Source organism: Phyllosticta citriasiana, assembly GCF_038021145.1.
Source record: "Phyllosticta citriasiana strain CBS 120426 chromosome Unknown IWZ02scaffold_5, whole genome shotgun sequence".
Taxonomy (NCBI): Eukaryota; Fungi; Ascomycota; class Dothideomycetes; order Botryosphaeriales; family Phyllostictaceae; genus Phyllosticta; species Phyllosticta citriasiana.
The window spans coordinates 644,127-667,096 of record NW_027117282.1 but is presented as its reverse complement, the minus strand read 5'-3'; the positions used below and the strand labels follow the sequence as shown (position 1 = coordinate 667,096).

The following is a 22,970-nucleotide window of genomic DNA, read 5'->3' as shown; positions in this document are numbered from 1 at the left end:
TCTCCTAATACCCCACTTGACTGCGCGATTTGAGACTATGAAGCATTGGGCGCGCCGTTTGATCGAAAGGGGATATTTGCAGATTCCGCATCATGTGTACCAAAATCATCTATCCGTCGGACTGGATGCTCAACGTCCGACGGCATCAGAAAAGAACGCAGGTGGCTCACTTCGAGACGCATGTTTGTCAGGCACCCTCTTGTGCTCAAGTCCCAATGTCAACTCTTTCCATTCTTGGCTTTGGCGACAGCGAGGAAGCCCGTGGCAAGAGACACAACACCTGCGGCCACCAGAGCAGATCGCAATCAGCAAAAGAGGGGAAGGTCTTGCTCACATGTTTCACTTGAACGTGTTTTTGACCCAGACAAACCCGAAGCAATGCCATCCTCGCATTTTCCCGTCGACCGTTCGGTGCATCCTCGTCTGGATGAATAGGGCTCTACACGATCTGCATTCCCGCCATGTACTACGACACACGATTATGCAAAAAGCAACGGCCAATTCAATCAACGGCTTCGCTATCGATTGGAAGAGCTGCGTCGTCCGATCTGTGAGACGTGTGCCATCACCTTAATTCGAATCGGACCATGACTTCCGAACCCTCGATTTCATCTGGCCGGCATGCATAACCACTGGTAGATGTACTCCACATTACAAATGAGCAAAGAAAACAAGGCCATTGTGACGGCGACCAGCATGGACATCACCAAGAGATGACATATCGCAAGGAACAGACATGGACGGCGCTGCCACCCACATCACAACTCTTCCCTGTCTCTCCTACAAGGCGAGCAGACAAAGTCCGGTACGTGCAACGTTAAACGACGATGCTGCAAGCGGGCGTCTTTCCGACGGACAACGACCTGCTGCGGGAAACTGGTGCATCATCGCATCGCATATGTACACAATATCCCGAGTCCGCGAAACACTTGACGCAGGTGGACAGGCGACTGACGGCCAATGACCAAACAAGCAATGAGAGATTGCGTGTGTGGAGACGATCCTGGCGCGGTTTCATCGTCCCATCCACTGCAATTCTTCCTGTTACACAAGGACCAGAGACTGGATGTCCTGACCGGGCTTCTGGTCGTTTGCTTGTTTGCTTGCTTGCAGGCGTGCGGATACCTACGTGTCTTTGCCATTGACCCCTGGCCGATGTCCATCATCTCCAACGACAAATCTCCATCGCCCTCCATTCGGATCAGCAGGCAACTACCAATCGCTGTGCGCCCTTGACCACACGCATTTCACGGCGACGCTTGATTGCGACGCTTCATTCGACGCTGGCACTGCTGACATCCAAGCAGCAAACAAGTGCACTTGCTCCTAGCAAGAACCCCTGCTCGCACCCCCTGACACCAATCTGCCCCGCTTGCCCCCAGCCCCCCCCGCACGTCCATCGATGGGCAGGTGTTCCAGGAAGTCGTACAGGTTGCACGCAGGACTGCGCAGACCCAGGAACCCACAAATCACTCACTCGCTCACTGACTGACGACCCAGGTTTTACGTCCTTGCAAGAAACCGAGCCCCTCTTTGATTTGGCTAGCCACTGCAGTGCGAGATGGATGCTCGCTCGCTCGGTTGATCGCTTGCCTCCCTGGCTGCTGCTTCGAGTTCCCCAGCCGGCGCGGTCCCCATGCCTCCGCTGGGCCACTACCCCCTGTGAGAGCTGTGGTATGTGCGTATGCAAGTACACATGCATGCATGCATGCATGCACGCACCAGGTGCTTGCGTGCAAGGTATGTAATCAGAGTAGACCAGGCTGAGGGAGGCCAGGACAGAACAACACCACAGACAGCATGGAAGCATCGTTGCTGCCTGCACTTGTGCATGTATGCATTCGAAATGCTCGACCACCATCTCCAAATATTTTGGTTGATTGAGTGAGTTTAGTGGGTCGATTGCACATTGATCTTGTTCGCCTACCTACCCCACCCGCGCGCATCGCTGGAAAAAAAAAAAGAAAAAGAAACGAAAAATGAAAAAAAGTTGAAAAAATAAAAGTTGCCAAGACGCAACAGAAGCTTACTTCTCAACTGTCAACTCAACGCCCTCCGCAAAAAAAAGAAAAAAAAAAAAAAAAAAAAGCGTCGCAAGAGTTACTCGGTCAGTCACGCCGACACTTACCACCTACACATAGAGTCGAGTCTCGCGTGTTTGGGGCTGAGTCTGGGGTCAACATTTGATGTCGTGTCGTCGGGCCAAGCTTTTCCCCTTTTTAGATATACTTGGGCGCGCGATGCGGCGACCATGTCGATGACTACGACAGGCAGAGAGATGGAGGAATGGAAAAAGGAAGGGAGAGTAAGGTTATGCTTCTCTCCACTTCCCGTGGCGCTGTTGCTTTGCGTACCTGTTCCTTTTGTTGGCTGGTTGGTTTGTGGTTTGTGGTTTGTGGTTTGTGGGCGATGGGATAGGATAGGAGATTGATGTACTTACCATGTACATGCACGCGTGCCTGCCTACCTACCTAAGTAGGGCGTGGAATTAAGGTAAGCCTTCAGGTGTCCTGGGCTCGCGTGTATGTGGCGGGGGGTTTTTTTTTTTTTTTTTTTTCTTGAACGAAACGCCGCTTAAGATACAAACAGATAGATGGACAGGGGGGTTGCGTGAGTTGGTAGGTAGGCAGGCAGGTAGGTAACCAGGCCAGTAAGTAGATATGTGAGTTATGGAGGGTAGATCTTGGCAGCGCACAAGCTACAATAAATCATTTTATCGGCGCAAAGTTTGCGCGAAGGGATATGTGGACGACAGCGGTGGGTTGGTTGTTTTGAATTGGTTTTTGATTGTTGTCTTGATTTCTCTCTCTCTCTCTCTCTCTCTCTCTCTTTTGTGGATTTGGAATCGCTTCTTCTTTTTCATCGTCTTCTGTGGATTGTTCTTCTGACTGGCATGCGACGCCACCTTTCCCGTGCTGCTGCTCGTCCAGACAGACGGGATCCTCAGGAAGCGAGAAAAGGCGAGATGGAAACAAGAAGGAAGAAGAAGACGAAGAAGAGTAATCCAGGGCAGTAGGTAGGTAGTAGGTCTGACGGCAGAAGAATGTAGAGTTGAATGCGTGTAAAAACGACGCCACCGAGTGAGTACCTTGCGCCTCAAAAGAGCCCAAGTACCGGCCCACCCCCAACCATCCATCCAATAAAAGCCAAATCCAAACAGCGCCGTCCGCAATGAGACGAAAGATCAGAAGGGGAAAAGAAAAATACAAATGAGCATGGATGTCAAAGTTCTGCCAATGCCAAGCCCAACGCCAAGTTGCTGCCACCACGGCAACTGCCACTGCCATGGTCATGCTTGAATTCTCCGTCTTCGCTCTGTCCAAGGAAGCATATGCAGAACACGACGAATTGAAAACAATACGCCGTGCGTTTGACTTGGGGTGTGATTGACAATGCATCAGCATTGGCAGCCGCAGTAGTAGCAGTGGCAGTGGCGAAGCAGCAGAATGAGGAAAAGAGACGGGATGCAGGCGACAAGGCGGCGGCATCAAAGCGCAGCCGGCACGGTTTCAAGAGCCTGTCTGGTGCCCTGGTGCTGCTGCTGCTGCTGCCGCCGCGCGGCCTTGGCTGCCTGCCTGGTAGATGGGATGGGATGGATGGTGACACGGCAGTGGCAATGCGTGACAGACGTTTCGTGCAGATGCAGACGCCACGCATGGGTGTCTGTCAGTCAGATCCAGGCAAGCAGGTTAGGTAGACCGGCACGCAGCTTCGGGTCGTTTGGTCGGCTTGGTTCTGGTCCGTCTTTGCCTCATCCAGACGCGTCGCGCTGCCAACTTGCCGTTTAGCGGTTGCGCACACAGGTCAACAAAGGCGGTTGCGCCGCCTGCGTCTGGACGCTCATCTTGATTTGCCCTGTGGATGCGCAAAGCCCGGACAGCGACGCAGAGCAAACCAGACCGTGCGTACAATACATGCAAGCAGGGCTCGCCCTATGCGCTGGTCGCCGCGGTGGCCGTCGTCGTCGTTGCTGCCGGCCTGCCGACAGCGCCGTTGGGATGCGATTTGCTACGGCAGTCGCCTATTTGCCGCCGCAAAGAACGTCAGTCAGCCGAGAGTTCATTTTTGGAGGGAGCAACGGAAAGTGAAGAAAGACGCAGGAGGAGGATTGGCTAGCGACGGACGGGAAGGCTGGCCTGCCGGCGGTTGCAGAAACACATGGTGCGGGAGTGGGATTGCATGCAGGATTTGTTGGGCATGGCCGAGGGATTTTTGGTTTGCCATTTGATTTGCTTCGCGCGGCTAAAAGAAAAGACGCATGTGAGGAAAGGCGGGCCTCTTACCGCACAGCTCATTCAGTCTGTATTCTCTGCCATGGGGGGTCAGCGGTGTGATTGCCAAGCAAGGTGTGGACAAGGTCTTTTGGCTTACACTGCTACAACATTGGCCGGGCATCGTCGGTGCGTCTCTTGGTATTTGGTGCACCAGGCGCGGACGGTGAAGCGCAGGTGCGAGCATTTGTAGTTGACTTGGGTGTAGTCACACATAGAGGCGGTAGGTAAGAAGAGGGCGAGAGGGGAGCAGAAGGGATGATTTTCTGCAAGCCAGGCAGAGAGACAGATTGCGAGTAATTATATCCGAAGGACGAAGGACCGAAGAATAGAGAGTGCGAGGTTTTGTCAAGGCGGACAGATATGGCGACGGATGAGGCAATGGGTGTGTAGCAGCGGTATCGTACATATAGATGATGTGGATGGATCAAAAGGAAGTATGCAAGTTTTGCTAGCTCCCGCAGCCCTTGCCGTCCGGCTGCATACGGACTGGCAGGGCTCAAGGATGTTTCTGGGGGGTGGAGGGATCTCAAGGTCAAGGTTTACCGTGTTGCAAGCGTGGTCGTCTGGTCCCGGCGGGCTGGGACAAAGTGAACATGAAAGGAAAAGGAAAAAAGCACTTCACTTGCCAAATTTCGGGGACGCACGACTGGGTGGTCCGTTGAACTGAAACAGAAAACGCACCATCTTCTCTCTCGCATCAGAAAAGCACATAGAAGAAATCATTTGCCGGCTTGTGCTGACACACACCCTCACCGTGCTTCTTCGGCTGCTCGTTTCGACATCTGAAAGGAAAGGACCTAGCCGGCCCCCGGTTCGATGCAGCGAGTGATGTGCGACTGCATCGTGCCCTTGGGAGGAGGGGGGGGCCTTAAGTGACGCAAGGTGCCGACGACGTGCAAGAGGCGCCGTGGAAGCAAGTCCGGATGGCGACGGACAAGAGCAGTCTTGCTTGACCCGTGACTCGTGTGCCAGGGTTTTCATATGCCGACTGCGCATCAGAAGAGACGGCCTTCTCCGCAACGGCACGACCAAGACCTATCAGAGAGGCGACGGCGACTCGTCGACGGCCATAGAAAACGGGCGGACAGGTCGCTGGATCCCGCACCGCAAGACTGGCTGGCGCAGATCAATGCCAACGCCCCGAGAAGCGGGGACTTTTGTTCGCAAGCTTGGGCGCATGTGGACAGCCAAGTGATGTGGTTTGTGGTTTTCGTTTTCCACGGGTTTGTGTCCATGCGGAGTTTCCGCAGTCGACTTCCTTGCGGCAGCGTCACATCACGCCCGACGGGATGGACGGGATCGACTGGGGCCTGGATGCCTCACGAGGCAAGCTGATCACCACTCGTCGGAGCTTCCTGTGGCATGGGCGCCGACGAGTGCAGGTGTGGTTGAACATGACGGCGTCGGGAGTTTTGGGTTGAAGATATGGATGTAGAAGATACATGTGCTGACAAAGGAGCGGTGAGTGGTGCAACAACAACCTCATGACCGACCACACACCGTTTGGCAGTGCTGCTCTGGGAACCCCTACTCCAGCCCAGCGTTCGCGTCGCGGGAGCTCATCTGGCGCTCCAACCGCACGCTGGGTTACTCTCTCTCTCTCTCTCTCCTTGTGCGAGTTACAGCAGCTCATTCCACTCAATGTCCAACGGTCAAGGCCGTAGGAACCAACCGTTGAGTATTCGGTTCTGTAACGCTCTGACAAAGGCCCCAGCCGGCATGGAAAGCTGCAACAAACTTCAGCCATTTGCTGAAACACGGGTTTCATGGCACTTCAGTTGGCTGCCATGTCCAACACCAAGCAAGCAGTCTCTATTCATTCAGACGACATGCACTTTGACAATCCACACCGCCTCACGTTTGCTTTATGTTTCCGTTCCCGCGACGGCGCTTCACTTTTGCCCACGGCGTCGCTCGCGTCGTCGTCGTCGTTGTTCGACAGCAAACGCGGTTCTATCATGCCATATCTACAGTAGTACTCAAGTGCCAGCCAGATCTGAGCAGCAGCATGCAGGGTCTCGAACCAGACCAAGATAGCTCAACCTACACCGCAGCACGCACGCATTGCCCTGACTCGTTCCCGTTCTAGATCCCGCGTCCCTCCTCCTCGCACTGCGAACCCCATTCAAGACTACAAGGACGTGACGCCCCCCCCCCCCCCCCCCCCCCCCCCCCCGCATTTCGCCCAACGCCTTGCAGCCGACCAATCAGAACACCCATCTCTTTCCTACTTTTGTCTCCGGTCAGTCCTCGTCCATAATCAGACGCCCGGCGCGCTTGCAGATATTCTGAGTAGAACTGGCACCGTTACCGAATGAGGAATTAAACCACGACGAGACGACGAGCGACCCATACAAGCAAGCAAGCATGCGTGCATGATTGATGAAGTGTGGTGTGGTGGTTGGTGAGTGGTCCAACTGATCGGATCACGCCAAATCTTGATTGAATTGAAATTGGCAGTCAGTCAGTCAGTCAGTCAGTCAGGCAGTCCGTCAGTCTCTCCCAGCACAGCAAGCAACCAAGCATTCTCCAAAACCTACCTGCCCCTCGGGCTCCTTAGTCACCCACCGCACGCAATCTCCCCAACCAGGGTAAGGTAGGCAGGTCCAGCGCTCTCAATCTCCCAAAACGGCAAGTCCTACCCACCCACTCTCCACAACAAGACCCCCCCCCCCCCCCCCCCCCCCCCCAAAAAAAAAAAAAAAAAAAAAAAAAGGCAGGAATACATACGTAGATAGACCTTACATACGTACGGCGTTCCTTACTCACTCGGGCCCTCCCGAAATGAGGCGCCAACGGCGGCTGTCTGTCCCACGGCGCGTCTGTCACTCGGGCGGGGGCAGAATGATTGGTGCGTGCGTTCCGCGCTCCAGGCAGCCGCTAAGGACGTGTAGGTGCAAGCGAGCGAGTGAGCGGGCGAGGGAGCTGAGCAAGGGACTGACTGATTGAATGGGTGGCAGGATGGATGGCTGCTGTGGTTGATGGTCGAGAGTTGGACTGCCTAGGTACCTACCTACCTACTTACCTACCTACCTACCTACATGCCTGGACCGATTGCTCTGTATTGGCTTGCTTTGCATTGTATTGAATTGCCTATTCATTGAATATACAGGTACCAACACTCGACAGTTCCAAAAGTTTTCAGTATTGTCAATAATATTTTGTGGTCTATATATGGCTACCACCATGCGGCATCAAACAAGGCGGGCGGGCCATGAGGAACAGTGACTATTTACGGCAGAGTGGGTCGGTGGGGGGAGCGTTGCGCGGCGGTGCTGTGCTACTATTTGTACAATTGAGGAGATGGAAGTAGGAGAGACAAGAGACCACGAGGGGGAAATCCGTCATCATGCTTACCCAGAGAGAACAAACACACGCGCCCAAGATCCAAACAGAAGAAACACCACCTTTTGACGCCGCAACCCATCTGAAAGAAGAAGAAGAAGAAGAAGAAAACTCCGGCGCCCACGATTGCTCCCACTCCCATATGAACCCCAGCTAACTGACTGACTGCAGAAATGACAGATGGCACAGAAAAGGCAGACGTTTACGCTCACGGATGGATGGAAGAGAAAGAGGAAAAAAGAAAAAAGTGCGCTGACCCGATGCCCAAAGACCGCTCCCCGACATGACCCGCCCCGGCCTGTTCATGATGTTGATGACGATGACGCTGAGTGGTGGAAAAAAACAGAGAAGTGGTGGTGGTGGTGGTGGTGGGGAGGCTAAGAAAGTCTGGTCTAGGCCCGCCATGTCAGGCGATGCCGCCTCAAACCCACTTGTTTGACTCTTTCGCGTCGTTCGTCTAATAGGAGTGTGCATTACCGCTGCCGCCGTTTCGATCGCTCGCTTTCTTTTTTCGGTCATCGCTAGGAATCTAGTACTCGCCGAGGTCGCCCTCGTCGGCGTCGAGCCACCCGCGGCACATTTCGACAGCCTTAGACCACTTCTTGAACATTTTTTGGCTGGCCTCCTTGGTGATGTTGGGCTCGAAGATGACACGGTCCTTTTGGTTGATGTCCTTGAGCTCCTCAAACTCGTGCCAAATGTCGACGGCGAAACCAGCGGCAATGGCAGCGCCAAGCGCCGTGGTTTCGCGCATCGACGGCCGGTTGACGGGGATGCCAATGATGTTGGCTTGGGTCTGCAGCGATAGGCGTCAGCACTCGGTTCCAAGAGCCAAGAGAGGCGTGGTCTGACAGCGCCGGAAAGGCGGATGTGGGGGTGGGGAATCAGGTGGGGAACAAAGTGTTCTGGCGCGTGGATCGACAGGGCGACAAGAACGGGGAAACGAAACGATTGATCAAGGCAACCGATTGCCCCGCCAGTCGGTCGCTCGGCAAGGGAAAACTACGTACCTGCATGCAGAGATCGCTCTTGCTCATTCCACCGTCGACGGCGAGTTCCGCCAACTTGTGTCCACTGTCGAGCTCCATAGCGTCGAGAATGGCCTTGGTCTGGAAGCACGTCGCCTCGAGCGTCGCGCGCGCAATGTGGCCACGCTGCGTGTGCTGCGTGATGCCGAAAATGGTTCCCTTGGCATCATCGATCCAGTATGGGGCGAACAGGCCCGAAAAGGCCGTGACGAATACGGTGCCGCCGTTGTTCTCGACGCTCGATGCCAGCTCGCCGACTTTGTCCGAGTCACGGATGAAGCCGAGGTTGTTCATGAGGAACTTGACGCCAGAACCAGCCACGGCGACGCTACCCTCGAGGGCGTACACGGGCTTGCGCTCCCGACCAAAGTGGTAGGCCACCGTAGCGAGCAGGCCGTGGTGCGAGATGACGGGCTTCTCGCCAACGTTGTAGAGCAAGAAGCATCCAGTACCGTACGTGTTCTTGGCGCTGCCGGGGGTGAAGCCCTGCTGACCGACCAGGGCAGCGGACTGGTCTCCAAGGCATCCAGCAATCTTGATGCCCTTGAGAGAGCCACTGGCAATGGAGCCGAAAGATGTTGAGCACGAGGACGGAACAATCTTTGGGAGCTTAATCTTGTTCCTGTCGATACCGAAGAAGCCGAGCAGCTTCTCGCTGTACTCGACCTTTTCGAGGTCGACAAACATGGTGCGCGAGGCGTTGGTGGCGTCGGTGACAAAGACGTCCCTCGCCTTGCCGCCGTTCAAGTTGTAGAGCAACCAGGTGTCGACGGTACCGAAGGCCAGGCGCCCTTCGTCATAGGCGCGCTTCACCTCGGGGACATTGCGCAGCAGCCAGACGAGCTTGACAGACGAGGGATAGGTGGACAAGGGCAGACCGCAGTACTCGGACAGCTGGTCGGCGCCCTCCCTTTCGCGCAGCTCACGAACCAGACCCTTTGTTCGGGTGTCTGGCCACGCGATGGCGTTGTGGAGCGGCTTGCCCGTTTGCCAGTCCCACACGAGGGTGGTTTCTCTCTGGTTTGTGATGCCAATGGCTTTGATGTCGGATATCTGGTGGCCCAGGTCTACAAACTTCTCGGTGGCGAGGTCGATGCACTCTTGGACGGATTCGACGAGCTCGTAGGGGTCGTGTTCGTGCCATCTGGTGGTGGGGAGGTCACATGTCAGCGCGGGGGACGTGGCGGAGCAGTAGTGCGTGGAGAAGGCGGGTCAGTTGCCAGGAGCGGCAGGTAGTGCCCGACACGAAAAACGTCTAGGAGGAACAAGCGAACAGGCGCCATGCGTGCGCGCGCGAGCGCAACTGGCAACGTCGCCGGCGCGTTTCCCGCATATTGGTCCAGAAATAAAATATAAAAAAAGTGTTCATGCACGACTTACCCCGACTCCGGATATTTCTGATCGAACTCGATCTGATGGCTCGCCACCGGCGTTCCGGTACCGTCGAAGATGATGAAGCGCGAGCTGGTGGTTCCCTGGTCGATGGAGCCGATGAAGAATTTTTCCATGCGCTTCTCGTAGGAAACGCTGCGTGGCATGCGCATGCTCCCGCGGCGAGCCTTGATTTCAGAGGCGGCGTGCTGCATCTGGGAGATGGTGTTGGGCATGGGGCCCGTGGGTATGTCGTCCCGGGAGACTTGGACGGCAGCCATTGTGTGCGAGGAGGGAGAGGAGGATGGAGTAGAGGAAGAAGGGGTCGAGTAGTTAAATGGACGGTGGTGGTGGCGTGCGGCAGAGACGAGACGTAAGGCGGACAGAGGAGGAACTGCGGAAAAAAGGTTGGGTATCAATGCTAAGAGAGGGAGGTGATGGAGCAGGCCGAGGGAGTGCCAGCGACGGGTTTTTGAAGGGGAGCTCACTCAAAGGAACGACGGGCATCGTGGAACAAGCCATGGAGGCGGAGCATAGGTCAGCCGTGGCCGTAAGCTGTGCCCGGGAATGGCAAGGTGTGACTTCACAGCTGGCTCACGGTCCCCACCCTTTTTTTCGACTCCAACTTCTCCGCCTGCTTGCGTTGCGACTTGCGGGGCGTCGGGCGAGGCAGGCAGGTTAGCCGACCCACGCAAAACCTCCATGTCCCGCGGCGCCGCATTGCCATGCCATGGCATGGGCATTGGCACAGTCCAGCAAAAATCTCAGACTCCTCATGTGAACACCCGCCCATGCTCCCTCGTGTCCCAATTAAAAATTCGACCGAGCTAGAACCACTGACTATGTGATTGCGACGGCGCCAGCGCACGACTACACTACATGCTTCTACAGCTCCTTCTGTGCGTCTCCCCCTCTCCGCCATGTCCTCCGCATCCCCAAGCGCCACTGCCCATCCCATTTCGGCTGTTCCGCGACACCTCGCCTGCAAACTCACGATGCCCAATGCCAGCCCAGGCAGTCTAGGGCCTTCTCCTTTCCAGACCCCCCCTACCACCCCGAACGCGCCGCGGGGGCCAGTTGAATACCCCCCCTCCCACTCTGTCCCTTTTGCCAGCATTTCCAATCCCAACTATTCATTTCTCTCTCTCTACTCCTCATCCATGCCGGTGCGCACCTCGGGGTCCCCACCTGGCACCTGGACCTTGGAGCCGGCTTCCCGAGCCTCAATCGCCGCCCGCCTGGCCGCCTCTTCCTTCTCCAGCGCCGCCTCGGCCGTCTCCTTCAACTGCAGCACGCGATCGACCGGGTTCGGCAGCTTGCCGACCTTCTCCACAATTTGACCCCTGCCAATCAACGACACGACGATGCTCGCTCCAACAATAAACGTGAGCACGAACCGGTACGTCGTGTACCACGCGGGGGTCCAGCCGCGCACTGTCGCACGCGCGTCCGCGTAATACAAAAAGTTGAACGCCACGAATTGTGTGATCAGTGCGTACTCGACTGGCAGCAGGATCGTCGGCCACGCGACCGCGGGCGCAAAAACGCCAATCGCGTACCGCCGGTAGCCCTGGTGCCCGCCAAAGCCCGCCCATTCTAGACCCCAGTGGATGGCCCCGAGGAAAGAGATTATCTGTCGTCCTTGGTCAGCCTGCCCCCCCCCGCCCGCGTTTGACCCGATGCAACTGCAAAACTTACCACTGCCCCATACCCGACCTGCAGCGGCTCGAGCATGTGAAGAAATAGCTCAGCATTAGCGGGCGAAAGGAGATTGATGGCGGATCCGTCTGCCCCGTGGTTGATCTCGTACGCGCAGTACACTGTCGACAGCGACGTTGCAAGATAAGGCAGCACGCCCGCCATCCCGAGCACGTACGCCTGATGCGGTACATCTTTGAGCGAAAACGTCTCTCTGATTGTGTCCTGCAACACCTGGTCAGCACCTGCAACCGCCTTGTCAATTCGTTTCCACTAACAATGTCCGACTTCATGCCCTTCATCATGTCTGGATCCTTTTCAGGCTCTGGCGTCTTGACTTCCGAGAAGATGGGGTGGATGGAGGACGTCGTCGACACCTCCTCCGGGTGCGGCTCCAGCTTCTCCTTTGAAAGCCTCTTCTCTTCTTCGACATTGATCTTGTCCACGGGCGACGAGTACCGTTGGTACCGCGTCGCGACGGCCAATATCGGCTTCAACGCCTGCGTCGAGCCAGCCTGGGGGCGTCTGCTCACGGTGCAGAGCTTCGAAGTGAGAGGAGGGTTGAAGGTCGCATTGGTTGGAGTCGTCTTGAGGTGAGGCGCATGAGCAGACCTCAGGCTGCGGAGGATGGAGCGAGAGGCCGGGTTGCGCAACGGCATGGCTCAAAGGAAAATGCGGGGAAGGCAATGAGATGGGCGATGGATGCGCTGCAGCAGGCGGTGCTGATGGCGATGTTTACTCGAGACGAGCAATGAGGGGCAAACAAGGCAAACAAACAAAGGTGTAGGTCAAGACAGGATTGGATTGCAGACAGAAAAGCGGTAGCGCCGGCAGCGGTGGAGATGATGGGAAGCTATGAGAGGGCACAACTCAGCAATGGGAGGCTGCAGGTGAGGTGGAGGCCACCTGAACATAGCTCTCTGGCCATACGTCATGGGTACCTGACCACCACCCATCGCGATCCATGTCCTGTTCCAAGGTTTTGCGGCCTCCCGCCAACCACAGCTCGTCACTGGCGGCTGGCAGGCAGCTGTGACGTGCCGGAACGTCACAATGATTATTTTTCGATTCTCGATCAACAAGATGATGGAAGCTCGGCACCGCAACAGAACGTCGCAACCCCCTCCCCTCGGTACCCACCCAATGACGAAAAGCCCCATCCAACATTGTGATGTCGACGGCGATGCGATTCTCGCTCTGCCACCCTCGGTATCCGGCACGCAATCCCAAATCGCCGTCACTTGCTCGCCCCCTGGAGGCAATCCACGTGCGCATCTTGTCGTAGAGAACCTGGAATCTTCTAGGTCCTGACTGCTGACGCCATCCCGGTCGAGCCCCCTTGTGCCGCACTACCCCTACATGCTGCCGCGCTGCCATGCGTTATCACGGCTTGGCCTGAAAGTGCTGGCGCAGGTATACCGAGGGCTGGCAGAGAGTCCCGTTGCCCGACCATGGATCGCACGCAGCCCGATCGCATACATGGAGTGAATTTATATCCGTACATGTCACCAAACATCCCCATGTCCCAACAGCTTTGAGCCTATCTCCTGCTCTGCCTCCCCTTGCGGCCGCCTGCCGCCAAGTTGGCTCTTGCCGCCACACCCTGTTTGTGGAAGTTCAATCTCCTCTCCCAGCAGCTGCTGTTGCCTTGAACAACACTGACCACCTCTTCCGCGACCTTTTGCGCAAACGTGAATTTCCCACTGCCCTTGCTCTGCTTCTTTGATGCCGACGTGATGATCCACTCAATTGCTGTCCTCCTCCTTTGTCTTTGATTCAGTGCCACTGGCATTTGCAGGGCTTGTCCACCACCCGCTTGTCCCTTGAGGTTCTTGATCCGCAGCAGCGGCGCAACAGAGTCCACCGCGAGGGTCAGGTAGAGGGCCGGGTTGAGCGGGAGGTGCGATGGAGGTGGGGCCCCAGGGAGCAACGGGGTCGCTGGATTGACCCTTGGCGGGGCCGTTGTGCGGAGGTGGTTGAGGATGAAGTTCATATTCTGGAGATCAAAAGAAGGTCAGAGCTGCTGACTGGGAACACGGTTGTTGACGGGACAACCTACACGCTCGGCCGTCGCCTTTTCGCCGTGCCTCATCAACATGTTTGTAAAGAATTCCACCACGGGGTCCTTCCGGCTCTTGAGTCTGTTCTCGGCCGGCATCGGCATGGGCACTGGAGCGAACTTGAGGCCATGCTCGTTCAAGGGCGTGACGAAGCGATTGTTAGTAAAGGCCTGGACACCCGAGTCGTTTGGGAACTCGATTGGCAGCGTCTCTTCGACCGGCTCCAGCTGTGCCGGCTCTTGCATCTCTTGCCTGGCAACGGCGCTAGTTGAAAACGACCGGCTGCCATCTGGTGCTGACGATTTGAGGCTATCCCGCATAACCTTTGGAAGATGCTTTTGCGCTTCTTTGTCCTTCCTGATGACCTGCTCACGCTGTCAGCCAGCCGTCTTCTTGCTCGCCCGCTCTGCGCAGCAGCTTCTTCCAGGTTCCCTGTCCAATTCTTCTTCCACCTACTTCGTCTATCGGTGTCCCTTGCTCAATCTCTGGCGACTGCTTTCCCTGGATCTTTGCCATTTCCCTGGCCTCTTCCGATACGTGGGGCAGCGGTTCCGTGTTGGGGCCCTTTGGTTCCGGCTTGGAATCGTCCTTGCTGTTGCTCGAGTCGTCGGCGAAGCCTCTCCGCACAACAGGTGCGAAGCGCGCGTTGTGCCATTGAGGCGCCACTCCCTTCGATCGAAGAGCGAGCGACCTCGCTGGTGCGAAAAGGCTGGTTCGAGGTGGCATGGTGCGTGGTGTCCTGGGATCTGTTCTCCGCAACCCAAGAAACTCGATCTGGGGCAACGCGACTCGGGGCGTGAGTTGTTCCGGGCTGCAAAAATTCCGCGTTTTGGCCTTCCTGCCTTACCTAACGATAGACCCCTCCCCTCGACCACCATGAAGTCTTGCAGATTTGCACTCAAGAGCTGAATTCATCTTTACATCGTCTATGCTGAAACCAAGACATACAGCATGACAGGTTCCCAGGGACGCATGTTGCAATGCCGCTATCATGCACAAAGAAATCCGCCATGAAAGACCGGACTGCCGTCACCATGCGACGATGGAGAAGAAGAAAAGCCGTACACCCAACGACCAAAAGGACGCCTTCACAGTCAACGCCTTGCCCTGATTGTAAACACTGCAGAATCCCTCCGAAGGAATGGACGGATGACCAGGAACTCCCCATCTCGGTTACTCCGGACGCCACAATCCGATGCTATGCATATGACGAATATCCTTACTTTCCGTGGCGCCGAGATCACTAGGAGGAGTTGCCCTCAATCACCAAAATCTTCTCGCTGGGCCCGTACAGCAAACCCATCACCTTGGTCTTTTGTCGCTCGCGCACGCCGTGGAGGTACTCGTACGAGCCGTCCAGGCCCTTGATCTGGTCCTCAATGGCCAGGGTGCTTGACTCGTTGCTCCGCAGCAGGGGACTGATGAGGCGCTTGCGGAGCATCTCAAGATTGCTTTTGAGCTGCTGAAGCTTTGCGCGGTGGTCGCCTAGAGCACCCTTGTTGAGCAGGGTGCGGGCGCGCAGCGATGCTAGCAGTTGCCGGTTCTTTTCGTACTTGCGCAGACGGGAGGCATTGGCCCCCATGAGCCGAGTCCACAGGCTAGAGAGAAGGTCGCCCTCCTCACGTTCTTGCTGGTCAGTCTCGCGAAGCACGGTGCGCTGGAGATTTAGAAACTGGCGATCAATTGTCTCGTACAGGGCGAAGAGGGCAGTGGAGGCTGTCAACTCATTATTGATGCTCTCCTCAAGGACGTTGAGGAATTCATTAAACGTGCGTTGCAGCGTTGCCTTGGTCCGCTGCGGCTGAGTCTGGCCGAAAAGCTCCTTGACGACGGTTCCAATTGCCGTGGGCGCGCCGCTCGACGTCTCCAGGAGCCCTATCCGGGACAGCAGTCGGTGTACGTTACCGAACACGGACCCCAAGGTGCTGTCGGGTAGGGTCTGGATGTGCGCGAGTTCTCGCTTGGCCCAGTCCATGACTATGAGAATACTGCGCGGCGTCAGCATCATTGGCCCGGGGTCAAGCCAGAGGTGCGACAAAAATACCTGTCGACGTCCCCGTCTACGTTTGCAAAGAATTTGGTCAATTCTACCGAGAGGGTCTTGAGGCTTTCGCTCAGCTCGTCAAGTTCCTTAACTATGATGGGCGCCGATGTCATGTTCGTCAGGCGCACGCTCTCTCCGAGATCCCAGACCGCCACTCCCGTCTCTTGCAAGTCTCCTATTTGCGACACTCCATTTTCGCTGTAGTAGATGAAGGGTTCAAAAGCCTTGGCGAGGCCCGCAACCTTCACGAGATCCGGGACGTGGCCTGCCTGGGGCGGTTGCAAGAGGAGGCGCAAGCCAAAGAGGGAGAGCAGTCCTACGAGCATGGCCAACAACGTTGAGGAGCGCGACTTGAGAATTGAAGAAAAGTTACCGTACAACCAGGAGCAAGCGGCCTCGTAAGGCTCAGTTCGATGCTGGACCTCTGCACGAACGGCAAGGCGAATGTCTGTTTGGCTCCTTTAGCGCACGCGATTGCGCATTGCACAGCGGGGCAATACATACAGTTGTGCGCATGCGCAGCTATGCCCTGAGGCTGCGCGGAATCTTCCCTCTTCTTCTTGTCGTCGCGAGGCGCAATGGCGCGCTGTGGCGTGTCGTCGTTATCTTCGCGTTCCTCCTCCTTGATGCGCGCATCGATTCCGAGGTCGCGGTCTGGACTGGTGCGGGGTGTTTGCTTCAGCGGGCTTCCTGGGAGCGGAACTCTGGCGGCCATGGTCGCGTCGCCCTCACCGGCGCTCTCGTACTGTGGGCTGGTCTCGCGCGATCGCGACGGGCTGCCGGCGGCGAGGTGCTGTCGATACCAGCCGCTGCCGGCTTTGCGCCAGGCAGGTGGTGACCACGGACCGGGGCTATCGGACTCGTCGGGCTCTGATTCTTCTGAACGAAAGCCCGAGTGGGTGGATGGGATGCCGAAGAAGGGCGAGCGGTTGGCGCGGTGGTGCGCAATGTCAACGTCGTAGCAGTCGTCGACAGAGCCGGCCAGCGAAGGGCGCGAGGCGAGTAAATCCTCAAGATCTTCGGTGCGCAAGGCAGTCATGCTGCCTCGATCGTAAAGCATGGATCGTTGGAGGGCTGGGGTGGTCGCAAAGGTCGAGGGGCTCTGGGATGGTGTTGCGGCGAATGCGGAGCGGGTCGCAAACGCAGCGTCGGGACTTGGCGGCGGCGGCGGCGGCGGCGGCGGCGGCGGCGATCAGGTGGTTCGCGGAGCAGCAGGGAGTCGAAATGATGTGGTTGTCGCAGAGGTGAGTCGGGATCAGTCTGCTAGCCCTATGAGGCATTGCACAGTTCAAGTTTCGAGGCAGATGGGGAGCTCGCACGGTACGGGCAGCAGGTGGGTTGACTTGATTGACGGGAGAGAGAGAAGACGGGAGCAGTCGAGCAGGTAGGTCTAGGTGGGTGGGTGGCTGGGGACAGCGTCCAATCAACCGAGGGGCCAACCCTTGCGTCTCTCGACTTGGCTGCAGGCACTACAACAGCACCAATCCATCACGGTGCCCGTTCGGAATTCTCTCAGTCAAGCGGATAGGGGCCCCGCCCGCTATATTGACCGTAATCTTCCAGACATGCCCGGGATACACGCTCCCAAGCCGCTGTGGCCCGTCGCCAATGGCGCTGCTGCACGCTGCCCAGGTGACTAACGGGCTCAAGCTGTGGCATTGACCGCCGATCCGAAGGAGGGGAAGCCCAGACGCGGCCGGCTGCTCGCGCCTCGACCTGTCTTGACTCCATGTCCCTTGCCGTTGTCCTTTAAGCTAAGGTACTTTAGCTGCCTCTCATCTCGCTGCCAGGAACCACGTCGCGCGTCGAGTCCGCGAGACTGTCGTGTCAATCTCCAGACTCTGCGATGCGATGCGATGCGATGCGATGCGCGAGCAATTGACCGGCGCCGACGAGGTTGTCGGATCGCAGGGCTGAAAGGCAGGTGACCCCTCTCGTCAGGAGCCGCGAGTCAGCGCTAGACGCCGAGACCCTTTGACGAACCTGCGACGTTGGGCAGTAGCTCAGGGGACTCGCAAAACCAGGCAGAGGGAAAAGAAGCAGACGGGGCCTTGCCAATCGCTACAAGAAATAGAGCATTGACTGCGATTGCCGTCGACGTCGAAGACAGCTGGAGCTGGCGTCGGTGGCTGCGGCGCAGATAAGGTTCACTATCGCGGCCGGATAGCAATCAGCGCCGCAGCGAGCAGGGGAGCCTCGATGGCCCGGGCCAAAGCGCGGGAGCGGGCGAGCCCTCCCGTTCGTTCTCTTCTTCCTTCCATTTCATGCATCTATCGACTTCTCCTCTCCACCCCGTCGCACCTCATTTTATTTCCCGCAGCCTGCCCAGCTCGACGGTCATGCATGTCGTCTCGCCATCGCCGCCGCCGCCGCCGCCGCCACTGTCCCCAACGCAGCAGCCACTTGCCTTCAGCGCCGCTGACATATCGATCCATGCCCCGGCCGCACGCTTTGGGCACCACGACAAACTTCTTTTGGCCCGACCCTAAACCCACTTACTTCACTCTCATCATCTTCATTCCTCCTTGACCCGTATGCATGGCAATGCGGATGGATGTGGCACCGCCCTGAAACCGGAAACTCGCCACCAGCCAAACATGAAGCGTCATTTCGCCTCTTGCTCCCGGCCCTTGACAAGGCCACTACGTGTTTGAACCGTTGCGCCAGGTGGTCCGACGCTATTCGTCGGCTGTCCACTGCCCTGCCAATTGACTGGATTTACTGCGCTGTCCTCGCTTCCCCGGTCTGCTCCAGGTAGGTTCTCGTCTTTCTCATTTGCTGCTGCTACCATCCTGGTCCATTTGTTCCCAGCCTCCTCATTTTTGTCGTTGCGCACGCCTTTAGACCATCTCTCTTTGGCGGACACCCCCCTTGTAGCAGAACTAGTCCCCCCCCCCCCCCCCCACCCCTCCTCTCCGCTACCCGCACTCGCTCGCTATTGCCATCGACAATGCTGTAGTTGGCCATCCCGCGCGCTACAGTACGTACAGCATCCGGGCCGTCAACCGCAGCAGCAGCAGCAGCAGCAGCGCCAGCGCCAGCGGCAGCACGCGCGGAAACATGCATGGCAAGCACCCAACATGACGAGACTAAGTCCGCTCTCGCTCTAGTGCAGTTGGCCTCTAACCCCTTGGGAGCAAGGGAAGCGGGCGACAGACGGGTCGGCCCTGGCTGGTCGATTGAATCGCGCGCTCATCATTCCGTGAAATGATTTTCGTGCAACGTCAAGGAGCAGTCGTTTGCTGTGTTACCTCCTTGGCCGTGTGAGACGCGGCGCGCGCCGCGCCGTTTGTCGTGTGGCGGGGTTGACAGACGCCTCGAGAGAGGGGCAAGGAAACTTTTCAAATGAGGTACTCAGGCACTTTCTGAAACGTATGCCCACTTGGGATTTCAGCGGGAGTCCATCAGAGATGACAGCTGTAAGTATTGTTGAGTCCCTGAGTCCGCCTTTCTGCAAGCCTTGGCGCATTTCCGAAGCACGATACATCTTCACTGCTGTTGCCCATAAAGTGGCTTTTTAAGCCGCTATTTCTTAAGGATGCTGACGTCGTCCTTCGACCGGCTCAATCGCATGTCACCGATGCAAAGTTTCCAACATTCATAAGAAGCCATCCAGAATCATCAGTTTAGCCTATCGACTTGTCTGCCAAACAAATGGTCGTCGCTGCAGCGAATCAAAACAAGGGCAAATCCGAGATAAGAGGTGCAAGCAAGAATAGGATGATGGCATGCGTGTACCTTGGCGGACGGTGAGGACCGCCAGCCTGGTTCGTCGCATGGAAGTCCTATCGCCGAGGCCGGAAGCACGTTTGAGCCTTTCAAAGCTTACCACTCTCTCGACACGAGCAGCCAACGACTGCACACAGCGACGTCTTTCGTCGACTTTGGTTGGAATTGAATTTTCGACTGTCGGTCGCAGAGAAAGCCGATTCTCCGCTGGTGCAGATTTCGAAATGGCACGCCTTTGGCCATGTCGCTGCTGGAAATTCTTGCCCTCGTCGCCTCAAGGTGGCAATTTTCACGCTAAAACGAGTCGTCACACCTCTCCCGTGCCCATTAGGTACGTCCTGGAGTCCAGCTCATCGCACGGCGCCGACATGGATCTGTCCTGCCCTGACGTGTCCGCCCTATTCAAGACAACCAGTCTCCCATTTGATTGCGACATGATTGGGTCCTGAGTGGGCATGAACAAAAATGTGCCGAGATGCTCACATTGCGCCATTGACATTATAGCAGAGCGATAGCCATTTCCACCCCCAGACTTGATTGAGATGGCCTCCCCGCAATCACTGGGTGCCGTCTGTACTGTATGGTCCTGCTTTAGGAACACCACCCCTCTCCAGGACGCAGCCAAGTTCTGCATTCGTAGATGTGCTGACACTGACGATCCACCACTGGCTCGTGGGCCACCAGCGGTCCCCACCGATACCGGGGTCATGCTCTGCACCACGGCAAGCTGATCCGAGCGAGAGGAGGACCACTAGGACGAGAAGCGCGTCTTTTAATTTTTTTTTTTTCCCCCCCCTTCTTCACTCTTCTCTTATTACGTCTATTCATCCTCGTCAATCGCGTTCAAAATTGATCCACGGTTGAAACTTCTTTTGCGCCTTCGAGGAGAATTTTTTTGGCGGCTCAATGCCCATCTCAGCGTGCACTTCCCACTGCACGCGACTCGTGTTGAGCACTTCATCCCACAAGGCTCTAGCATTGGCAGACTGTCCTACCTAAACCTAGTCATCCTCCATCTCTCCGACTCCTTCCCCAATGACAGCCCAGCAAAAACAAAAAGATGTCGAAGCCGGCCTTCACGATCAAACAGACCTTTTGCCAATCCGGCAGCTGCTCATCGTCTTTAGCTGCATGTCCCTGAGCCTGCTGGTCTGCTTCATTGACCAGAATGGACTGGGCGTGCTGCTTCCGTCCATCGCCAAGGACCTCAATGCCGAAAACACCATCAGCTGGGCAGGCACGTCCAACTTGATCGCTAACACCGTGTTCCAAGTCCTCTACGGACGGCTGTCCGATCTCTTTGGACGAAAGCTGGTCTACGTGTCGGCGCTGGCGCTGCTCTGCACTAGCGACTTGCTCTGCGGCCTCGCCGTCAACTCGACCATGCTGTACTTCTTCCGCGGCCTCGCAGGCGTGGCCGGCGGTGGCATCACCAGGTACGATATCGACCCACCACTCACTCGAGCACAACCAAATGCTCCTCTTCCTCCTCGACAAGACGCCCTAAGCTTACAACGCATTTTTCGGCAGTCTGTCCATGATAATTGTCAGCGACGTGGTGACGCTCGAGATGCGTGGCCGGTACCAAGGCATCCTCGGCGCCATGGTAGGCATGGGCAACATGGTAGGCCCGCTCCTCGGCGCCGCGTTTGCGGAGCACTCGACCTGGCGCGGCCTCTTCTACCTAGTCTGCCCCGTGGCCGCCGTCTGCGGCATCGTCAACTGGTTCATGGTCCCGTCGTCCATGCCAGCCGAGGACTTCAAAGGCAATGTCAAGAAGATTGACTTTTGGGGCATCCTGACGGGCTCTGCCGCCATAATCCTCATCTTGATTCCCATTTCTGGCGGCGGCTCTTACTTTGCGTGGGATAGCGCGCTGGTCATTGCCATGTTGGCCGTCGGCGGCGTGTGTGCAATTGGTTTTGTCCTAGTCGAGTGGAAGGTTGCTTCACTGCCCATGATGCCTCGTAAGAAGCTTCCCCGGACGTCTCTTTGTAAAGGCAGCCGGGCATATTGACCACATGAACAGTGGCCCTCTTCCGCAACATCCCCGTCGCCGTCATGCTCCTCCAAAACTTCTTCTTCGGTGCCGTCTACTACGCCTACCTCTACTACCTCCCTCTCTACTACCAAAACGTGCGCGACATGTCACCACTGCTCTCGGCCATCCTAACCATCCCCATCGTCTTCTGCCAATCCTTCTTCTCCATCCTCACCGGCCTGTACATCTCGCACTACAAGCGGTACGGCGAGGTGATCTGGGCCGGCTTCATCCTCTGGACGATCGGATCGTCGCTGCTGACCCTCTTCAACCGCACGCTGCACATCGCAGCCGTCGTCGTCATCAGCGGCATCGTCGGCACAGCCGTCGGCTTCATCTTCCAACCCACGCTCGTGGCCATGCAGGCGCACTGCACAAAGGCGCAGCGCGCCGTCGTCATCTCCAACCGCAACTTCCTGCGCTCGCTGGGCGGCGCCTTCGGCCTCGCCATCTCCGCCGCCGTCCTGCAAAACAGCCTCAAGGGCGCTCTACCCCCCGCTTTCAAAAGCCTCGCCGACTCGACGTACACGAGTCCTGATTATAGTCGCTATAGCGCTGCCGATAGCGACGCTATTCACGACGCCTATGCCCATGCCAGCCGCACCGTTTTCATCACGCTGGCCCCGTTCGTCGCGCTCTGCCTCTTTGGCTGCTTCCTCGTCAAGGACAACGGTCTGACGCGTCCGGATGAGGAGGGCCAGCCTGGCACCGGCGCTACTACCGATGCGACGGTCACGCAGGTTGGGCCTGAGGAAGAGGACGACGATGAGAAGGACCACGAGAAGCACGGCGCGGCTGATGCGGCGGGGACGCCGCGTGCCAGCGTCTCGGTGGCGCCAGAGGTCAAGGAGGCGCCGACGGCGAGCGCGCAGCCGCTGGGCGAGTCGGGTGGTGGGGAGGGGGAGAAGACGATCGGTACGGACCGGACGTAGGTGATGTGGTTCCGTGGTGAGCAGACTGCCAACTCAACCATCCATCCAACAAAAACCAGCGATTCTGGCTGGCACCATCATCTCGTTTTGTCTCGTTGCCCTTTTTTCCCCTCTTTCCAATCTCGTCTCTTTCTCCTATTTCTTCTTCTTCTTCTTTTTTTTTTTTTTCCCTGTTGCATTTCATCATCATTTCCTCCAATTACTTGCGCGTAGATTCAGCGCCACTTCTCTCTCTCTCTCTCTCTCTCTCTCCCTCTTCTCCCAACTTTCCATAGTAACCAAGGGAAAAGAGGGGAGCCGCGTACCGTTGACCACGTAATCTGAGAGAGAGAGACAGCAGCAGCAGCAGCAGCAGCAAATCGGAGCCATGTCCGTCGTCCAAACGTTGTTGGGAGACCAGTAGACCGATATCGGAGCAGGCAGTTGTCTGATGATGATGATGTGGTGG

General features: G+C 56.9%; 9 protein-coding genes across 9 annotated transcripts; 1 reads left to right on the top strand and 8 right to left on the bottom strand.

The window, feature by feature from the left end:
• Window positions 1-1,209: 1,209 nt before the first annotated feature.
• IWZ02DRAFT_226173 (uncharacterized protein) lies at window positions 1,210-2,285 on the bottom strand. The gene has a single exon (XM_066762891.1). The coding sequence runs from the start codon at window positions 1,859-1,861 to the stop codon at window positions 1,274-1,276; it is 588 nt and encodes a 195-aa protein (XP_066623678.1). The 5' UTR covers window positions 1,862-2,285; the 3' UTR covers window positions 1,210-1,273.
• Window positions 2,242-3,674, bottom strand: IWZ02DRAFT_226191 (uncharacterized protein). Its single transcript, XM_066762892.1, has 2 exons — window positions 2,441-3,674; window positions 2,242-2,354 (listed from the first exon to the last, which is right to left on the bottom strand). Exon 1 carries the CDS (start codon window positions 3,486-3,488, stop codon window positions 2,709-2,711), a length of 780 nt encoding a protein of 259 aa, XP_066623677.1. The 5' UTR covers window positions 3,489-3,674; the 3' UTR covers window positions 2,242-2,354; window positions 2,441-2,708.
• Window positions 3,675-4,242: 568 nt separating this feature from the next.
• IWZ02DRAFT_376382 (uncharacterized protein) lies at window positions 4,243-4,487 on the bottom strand (the record flags this gene model as incomplete). The annotated part of the gene is made up of 2 exons (XM_066764882.1): window positions 4,243-4,309; window positions 4,372-4,487. 2 exons carry the CDS (start codon window positions 4,485-4,487, stop codon window positions 4,243-4,245), a joined length of 183 nt encoding a protein of 60 aa, XP_066623676.1.
• Window positions 4,488-8,148: 3,661 nt separating this feature from the next.
• IWZ02DRAFT_375902 (FGGY family of carbohydrate kinase) lies at window positions 8,149-10,185 on the bottom strand (the record flags this gene model as incomplete). Its single annotated transcript, XM_066764851.1, has 3 exons — window positions 8,149-8,415; window positions 8,630-9,791; window positions 10,028-10,185. The coding sequence occupies 3 exons, from the start codon at window positions 10,183-10,185 to the stop codon at window positions 8,149-8,151; spliced, it is 1,587 nt and encodes a 528-aa protein (XP_066623675.1).
• A 980-nt stretch (window positions 10,186-11,165) lies between these two features.
• IWZ02DRAFT_376398 (uncharacterized protein) lies at window positions 11,166-12,375 on the bottom strand (the record flags this gene model as incomplete). The annotated part of the gene is made up of 3 exons (XM_066764884.1): window positions 11,166-11,651; window positions 11,717-11,941; window positions 11,995-12,375. The coding sequence occupies 3 exons, from the start codon at window positions 12,373-12,375 to the stop codon at window positions 11,166-11,168; spliced, it is 1,092 nt and encodes a 363-aa protein (XP_066623674.1).
• Window positions 12,376-13,174: 799 nt separating this feature from the next.
• Window positions 13,175-14,565, bottom strand: IWZ02DRAFT_226122 (mitochondrial 37S ribosomal protein uS7m). The gene is made up of 3 exons (XM_066762890.1): window positions 14,233-14,565; window positions 13,776-14,141; window positions 13,175-13,712 (listed from the first exon to the last, which is right to left on the bottom strand). The coding sequence occupies exons 1-3, from the start codon at window positions 14,500-14,502 to the stop codon at window positions 13,257-13,259; spliced, it is 1,092 nt and encodes a 363-aa protein (XP_066623673.1). The 5' UTR covers window positions 14,503-14,565; the 3' UTR covers window positions 13,175-13,256.
• Window positions 14,566-15,019: 454 nt separating this feature from the next.
• IWZ02DRAFT_489496 (uncharacterized protein) lies at window positions 15,020-16,859 on the bottom strand (the record flags this gene model as incomplete). Its single annotated transcript, XM_066769579.1, has 3 exons — window positions 15,020-15,764; window positions 15,821-16,268; window positions 16,325-16,859. The coding sequence occupies 3 exons, from the start codon at window positions 16,857-16,859 to the stop codon at window positions 15,020-15,022; spliced, it is 1,728 nt and encodes a 575-aa protein (XP_066623672.1).
• A 1,419-nt stretch (window positions 16,860-18,278) lies between these two features.
• Window positions 18,279-18,882, bottom strand: IWZ02DRAFT_517054 (uncharacterized protein; the record flags this gene model as incomplete). The annotated part of the gene is made up of 2 exons (XM_066770689.1): window positions 18,279-18,690; window positions 18,809-18,882. 2 exons carry the CDS (start codon window positions 18,880-18,882, stop codon window positions 18,426-18,428), a joined length of 339 nt encoding a protein of 112 aa, XP_066623671.1. The 3' UTR covers window positions 18,279-18,425.
• A 1,702-nt stretch (window positions 18,883-20,584) lies between these two features.
• IWZ02DRAFT_468897 (major facilitator superfamily domain-containing protein) lies at window positions 20,585-22,522 on the top strand (the record flags this gene model as incomplete). Its single annotated transcript, XM_066768667.1, has 4 exons — window positions 20,585-20,985; window positions 21,080-21,516; window positions 21,579-22,406; window positions 22,431-22,522. 4 exons carry the CDS (start codon window positions 20,585-20,587, stop codon window positions 22,520-22,522), a joined length of 1,758 nt encoding a protein of 585 aa, XP_066623670.1.
• Between the last annotated feature and the right edge of the window lie 448 nt (window positions 22,523-22,970).